The sequence below is a fragment of the Sinocyclocheilus anshuiensis genome, unplaced genomic scaffold, assembly GCF_001515605.1.
Source record: "Sinocyclocheilus anshuiensis isolate Anshui unplaced genomic scaffold, SAMN03320099.WGS_v1.1 scaffold626, whole genome shotgun sequence".
Lineage (NCBI taxonomy): Eukaryota > Metazoa > Chordata > Actinopteri > Cypriniformes > Cyprinidae > Sinocyclocheilus > Sinocyclocheilus anshuiensis.
In genome coordinates, this window is record NW_015544167.1 from 352,076 (window position 1) to 359,404 (window position 7,329).

General features: G+C 33.9%; 1 protein-coding gene across 1 annotated transcript; it reads left to right on the forward strand.

Annotated features, from left to right (window-relative positions):
- The first annotated feature begins 619 nt into the window (after nt 1-619).
- Nucleotides 620-5,461, forward strand: LOC107695923 (transmembrane protein 178B-like). Its single transcript, XM_016496033.1, has 4 exons — nt 620-1,135; nt 2,382-2,495; nt 4,744-4,881; nt 5,178-5,461. Exons 1-4 carry the CDS (start codon nt 763-765, stop codon nt 5,426-5,428), a joined length of 876 nt encoding a protein of 291 aa, XP_016351519.1. The 5' UTR covers nt 620-762; the 3' UTR covers nt 5,429-5,461.
- The last annotated feature ends 1,868 nt before the right edge of the window (nt 5,462-7,329 follow it).

The following is a 7,329-nucleotide window of genomic DNA, read 5'->3' on the forward strand; positions in this document are numbered from 1 at the left end:
GCTTTCTGATAACCCTTAGATCTTGATTAGCTTGTTCAGTTGTGTTTAATTAAGGTTAGAACAAAACTCTGCAGGACTGTGGCTCTCCAGTACTATTGTTGGCCACCCCATGTCAATGTAACAAAATATATAAATAAATAATGAAAAAAAAAATATATATATACAGTATATATTAAAAACAGTTAAAATTAAAATTTCACAAGTTTTACGTTTTTTACTTTTGAGTTTGTAAATGTTTTTTTATTTAGTAAAAAATCGATTTGAATGTAATTTTACTATTACAACTACTAACAACAACAACAACAACAATAAAACCAAGGTTTTTGAAAGCAAGATAATATGTGACAACTTGCCCCAGTCTCTCACATCCTACATTATTTCCCATTACAGTGATAAGAGTAGTTCAGGACAAAGCGATTCATTTTCACAAAAAGAAGAGGAAGAATAATAATAAGAAGAAAAGTTTTTATGTAAAAAAAATAAATAAAATCTCCTACTTTAGACTTCTATATATGATAAGATTCGCCCGAATATCCTTTATGGAGACAGCGGCATAACAGCTGCTGTCTGACGAATCCGGAGCGGTTTCATCAGCAGTCTCCAGTGTCGGCATTGGTCCTCCTTCATCCCGAGTTCAAACGAGCAGCAGCAGAGGCGCAAACATGTCTGTCTAGAGCTCCAACAGCTTATTTATCATCCTGTTATGTCGGGTTTAGGATGATATGGGCTCGGCGGAAGACGTGACAGCTGTCCGCGGGCATCATGAGGATTTTAACGGCGTCTGGGCTCTTCCTGGCCTTCTGTTCCATCGGGCTCTTGACCATGGCCATCAGCACGGACTACTGGTACGAAACAGATGCGCGGAAACACCGGGACCGATGCAAAAAATACGCCAGCAAGAGAAATGACCCAGGATACATATACATCTCCAACCAAAACCTTCCACTCCGGATGCGACCGAAAGCCGCTGGTGCGAGTCAGCCGGAGCTCGCAGCTCCTCTGCGGGAATCCCCGCGCCCCGAGCCCGTCATGGAATCACGCTGCAGCCGCCGCTACAACTCAACCACAACCGGACTGTGGAGGAAGTGCCACCGAGAAGGGTTCAATCTGGAGAATGAGGACCTGATTTTTAAAGGTGATGATGCTGAATGGGCCCCATCTGAGCAGTAACCAGATTCCAAGTTGATGTTGAACAGCTGTAGTGTGTTTATGTGTTTGTTGAAGGAGTGTTGAAGAACGTTAATTGGCGCTATCCAAGGTGCTGATCCCTAACATCAACACCAACCACACGCTCACGTTCACACTTTCATCACATTTCAGCTCAAATACAGAAACAGATGGAGTCTGTCAGGGCAATGGTATCCATTTAGGGTCTAAGAGACCCCGAGGCCCTTTTATTAAGGGAAAACACACTTAACCCTCTCTGGTACAGACAGTATATTATATTTGTTTCTTTTTCATGTTACTTTTGATTACTCTAATAACAAAAGCAGATTTTTTTTTTTTAAATGATCAAAAATTATACGTTTTCTTTGATGCACTGATGCATTTACACACTTCTAAAACATTTCTGTCTTTAATGTGATAAATTATACAGTCTTTCAGGGCAATGAGATGCAGCTTTTGGGTCTTAGCCAAAGATAAATAGACTTGCTTAAAATTCAGTAGATTTTTACTCCTGTTCTGTTTGGGGTCCGAGAGAAAATGTATGACTATGTTTTATAAAAATAATCAGCTTGATGTCTAAGCACTTTCCACACATACATTACCGAAATAAAACATAAATCCAATCAAATTTCTGACTGATGTAGTACTCTCCTGTGTACATATTGCAAAATTATATATAAATTGTACAAATTATATTTTTGCACTTAAAGAAACTTTGTGCAATGGAAAGTTTCCATAAAAGTTAAAGGTTCTTTATGGACCCATAGATGCCAATAAAGAACCTTATTTTTAAGTGTTGGACAACAATCACTCTTCTCAAAAATATACGCTTATAAAATAGACACTACTTTTTGGTACAGCAAGGTGACAATGAAAATTTGAAATTATGATTCAGTTAGAATTATTTTTTCATGTAAGCTACTGGGTTCTCTGGGAAGGAAAGTGAAGTCAATCTCAGCAGAGAGATTGAGAATTGATTGATTGACTTGGTTGATTGCTTTTGTTTATGGTTCAGTTAGAACATTTGATGATCATAATTCAGATGATTCATTGTGACCAAAGTTAAGGGCCTGAACATGTGTTTAGATGTTTCTGTGAAATGTGTCTAAATTGCTGCTTGTTTCTTCTCCACACAGACTTTCAAACACACGTGTATCATCTGATCTTCACTATTATGACTGAAGTTATCAGATTGTTTCTGTGAATTTTCTCAGGTTTGCTTCAGCGTTGTACGCCGGTGAGATATTACTATTTCTCAGCGAATATCCCACGGAATCTGCCAGTGAACATCACCAAAACTATAAGACAAGACGAATGGCATGCTCTCCGTAAGTCAGATCCGTGCATGTTATATTTACTGCGAGTGGATGTGTGTGTGTGTGTGTCTGGTCACTAAACGTTTGTAGGTTTCACTCTCAGCATTGATCTATGAACCATCATAATTGTGCATTTAATCCCACTTAATCTCTTAAGTGTATTATAGGCTACTTTGTATTAAAGCACACAAATTTATTTATTAATACATTTGCAGGCCGACATGGAATCTGCACAGAATTGGAAAACTTATTGTACCTACAGCTCTTAACATTACCTTTGATGATTGTTTATTAAATAATTTATTTAATTTGTTGCTTTCAGCTATCAATAACAGTGTACTCTCTGCTTCATTTAACACGTTTTACCATGTTTAAATCCATCTCTCAATATCAGTGCAGAAAATCAGTCAGAATTGTCTCTCTAAATTAGCACCTGGTTTTGACTTTGATGGCCATTTATCAAGCCTTCCAGAACACATATGATATTACAATCTTGAAATGCATCCAAAAACACTGAACGCTTCTTATTTAACATACGTATTAGCTATGAGACTGCAAAACCTAAACTGAAAGCGTTTTATTGAATTAACGATTTAACTCAATTTTTTAAAATAAATAAATCAAACAATTGACTGACATAATATGTGACAGATTATATTATGACATAACAAAATCTAAGATGCAGAGCAATGAGGAAAAGTTAAATAAAAATACATATATTAATTTTATAGCGCAAGAGACAATACCTGAATTGTAGTAAATCTAAAACAACAAATATGATTTATTCAAGCAATGATGGATAAATATCACAATGAATACACTAAACTAGTTATTACAGAGGAAGTTGGTTTTATGCACTAGACATTACTGCACATTATTTCAGTTTATTGAATGTCTGAATTGTATTTTTGCATTGTAACACAAACTAGATTCAAACTTTCATGTTGGTTTTAGAAAGCCTGGCCAGAAAGTTTAAATTAGCTTCAAAAGCTGGAAGATGTTAAATAGTTTTAAGTTTTAAGTGAAGTTTTAAAGCCATGAATTCAAGCCAAGTCACATTTATTTATAGTGCTTTATACAATACAGATTATTTCAAAGCATCTTAACAGTAATAAACAGATGTTCAGCATTAAGACATCAAGTGTTTGGAAGCATTGAGTGAATATTTTGAATATTTGTTCCCACTTAATATTAGGTGTCTTTAATTAATATGTACTTACACCAAAAAAAAGATTGTTACACACAGTGTACCTATTGTGTTCATGTTGAATTGCAAAACTGTGGAATACAGTTAGCGACGTGTTTGGCGGGATGGTTTGGTGTAAGTGTAGGGTCAACAGTGTAATTATAGATATACATATTTACAGATGTATCAATATGCATGTGTGTGTATGTGTGTGTGTATATATACATATGTATATAATATTGTAAAAACATGTATGTACATAATAAGTTGTAGTATAGTATGTATCTATTGATTAATTTCAATGTTAGTACATAGTAAAGTGGCTCCGAATATTTTTTTAAAACAGAACTTATTACGGAAATAATACACTTTAAAAGAATATGCTTATAGGTGTGATTATACTGAATGTTTAGGACACTTAATTGCATGTTAATGAAAATGTATTAAATAAAATTTATACGAAATGCAGTTTAACTTAACACTGCTTTCTTGAGTCACTTAAGTAGGTTTAAGTGCATCTTATAATATAATTTCAAAATTAAAATTCTAATCATATAATTTCATAATTAATTCTGTTGTCTATGAAATATGGGTAAAAGTCTACTACGAAATGCAAAAAAATATACTATTAAAACATACTTTAATGTAATTTCTATTGAAAAAAGTGTGGTATGTATTTAAATATATTTGTAGTTACACATTTGTGATGATGAAGTTTCAGTTTAGTGAATATACTAATGTTAAATGTGATATTGACTAACACACTACAGTTATTAATCACGTTTACGTTACATGCTTCACATATGCTTTAGTATGTTAGTATCAAAATAAGTGTACTTTGTTTAAAGCACAAAAAAAGATTGATTTAAAATGTACTTTAAAATTAAAAATTTGCCATTATTACAAAGTGCACTTTTTAAAAGTCGACTTAAGTCGAGACTAAGTTAAGACTGTTTTTTCATTAATATTATCTGAAAGTAATTTTTTTTTTAAAGATTTGAAGTACACTACAAGTGCACATTCATTGCAATAAAGTGCAGAAGCGATCCTTCAGCGCTCTGTTTTCTCCTGCAGATTTGCAGCGGATGACGGCAGGTTTCATCGGTATGGCTGTGGCCATCATTCTGTTTGGCTGGATCGTTGGTGTGCTGGGCTGCTGGAAACACAATGAGCTGATGCAGTATGTAGCTGGACTGCTCTTCCTGATGGGAGGTGAGACAAGCGACCACTAGATGGCAGCTTATTACTGAGACAAGAAAAAATTAAAATATTTGGAACTGCATATCGCATATTATTTTATAGCATATTGCCTTGAAAAAGTTTGTAATGCATACTACTCATACTAGAAGTGTAGTACTGTACACAGTATGCAGTGTTACTGTATGTACAGAATACACGTGGGGAATACTGTATCCCACAATCTCGACCTTCCATTTTCTTCTCATTTGAGTTCTTGCTGTGTTGTTATAAACTCACCGTGTTGTTTTGTTTGTGATTGTGTTTCACAGGCACCTGCTGCATCATTTCCTTGTGCACATGTGTGGCTGGCATTAACTTCGAGCTCTCGCGGTACCCGCGCTACCTGTACGGCCTGCCGGAGGACATCAGTCACGGGTACGGCTGGTCCATGTTCAGCGCGTGGGGCGGTCTGGGTCTGACGCTGCTGGCTGGGTTTCTGTGCACTCTGGCGCCCTCTCTGCACAGTCCCCAGATCAGCAGCAGCGCACACAAACCGCGACAGGAGAACGGCATGGTGTGACGCTCACACACTCCACACACAATATGCAAAGATCCGCTACACTCTTAAAAATAAAGGTGCTCCAAAAGGTTCTTCAAGCGATGCCATAGAAGAACCATTTTTGGTTCCACAAAGAACCATTCAGTCAAAGGTTCTTTAAAGAACCATCTCTTTCTTACCTTTTTGTAATCTGAAGAACCTTTTTTCACCACATAGAACCTTTTGTGAAACAGAAAGGTTCTTCAGATGTTAAAGGTTCTTTATGGAACCATTTAGACAAAAACGTTCTTCTATGGCATCATGAAGCACCTTTATTTTTAAGAGTGTAACACAGACAGGTCAAGCTGATATAGACAAGTGTCTTTACATGTCAAAGAGAAATGGCAAATAAACAGTCACACACACTGCAGACACTGTGCAGATACACTGCTATAATAAGATGGTGAAAATAAATCATGATCCAGAGTGCAGCTGAGCTAAACATACTGGAGCGGAAGGAAAACATGCACTGCAAAACATTGTCAATCAGTATGACTGTCTTATTTTCCAGAAAAAAAAAGATCTATACCTTATATCCCTTGCGAAAAAGAAGTGCACTGAATTGTATTGAATGTGCACTTGTAATGTGCTTCAAATCTTCAAAGTATATATTTTTAAAGCAGTTGTACTTGCGTATAATATGAAATTAATGAAATAAAAAGCCACTTAAGTGTATTAAACATAACTGACACTTAAGTACTAAAACGTGCACTGTGTAAAAATGTCACATTAAAGGTTTGACTTTAAAATGTTTAGTTATGTTTTATTAATCTTTTGTCATGCTTGAAAGAAGTGCACTCTTATTTTGATGTGTTGACTAACATAGTAAAGTAAACATAATAACTTACTATCATTTTAACTGTAGTGTGTTATTTATTACATTATGTTATATTTAGTGCTAATCGAGATTAATCGCATCCAAAATAAAAGTTTTCGTTTACATAATATATGTTTGTATACTGTGTATATTTATTATGTATACAGTATATAAATACAAACACATGCATGTATATATTCATGAAAAATATGTTATGTTTATATGTTAAATATATTTATATATAATATAAAATATAAGAATATAAATATATGCATGTAAATACATGGAAATATTTTCAAAATATTTACTGTATGTGTGTGTATTTATATATACATAATGAATAAACACAGTGCACACACATATATTATGTAGACAAAAACTTTTATTTTGGATGCGATTAATCACGGTTAATCAATTGACAGCACTAATATTACATTTAAAGTAAATATATTTTAAATGCACTAAATTGCAACTTCATCATTATGTATTTACAACTATAAATATATATTTAAATACATGAAGTACAAGTTTCAATAGAAATGACATTAAAGTATATTTTCGTTTATCATAAATGCTTGTTAGTGCATTCAGCAGTAACACTTTAACCGTATTTTAAATATAAAATATAAAAGAATGTAATTATGAAATGACACAAAGATATACTTAAGACCTACTGAAGTGGGTCAAACTAACTGCATTCAATTAAAAAAAAACTATAATACATTTTCTTTTAATCATAAATAACATGCAATTTACATTCAACATCTTTTCAAACATATTATTTTCATTAAAAAGTACTTTTTTTTAAAAGCATGCTAAAGTGGACTTCTTTTTCACAAGGAATAGGTGTCCACTATTCTCTCAAAATTTACACTAAATATATAGTTAACATATTATTTTAAGGATATTTAGATGTTTTTACTGGAAAACAAAACACAAAATGCTGATTCGACAAAACACAGACAGACAGACAGAAAGACAGGCATCTTCTCTGGTTCATAGCTGATATTTTACTGAAGATTTGCGTCTCTTATGGTGCTCTCTTTCTGTATTTATCTTTGCCTGT

Coding starts and splice junctions, on each gene's coding strand:
- LOC107695923 (XM_016496033.1), top strand. CDS start 763: ATGAGGATTTTAACGGCGTCTGGGCTCTTCCTGGCCTTCTGTTCCATC. Junction 1,136..2,381: donor TGAGGACCTGATTTTTAAAG/GTGATGATGCTG, acceptor GAATTTTCTCAG/GTTTGCTTCAGCGTTGTACG. Junction 4,882..5,177: donor ACTGCTCTTCCTGATGGGAG/GTGAGACAAGCG, acceptor TGTGTTTCACAG/GCACCTGCTGCATCATTTCC.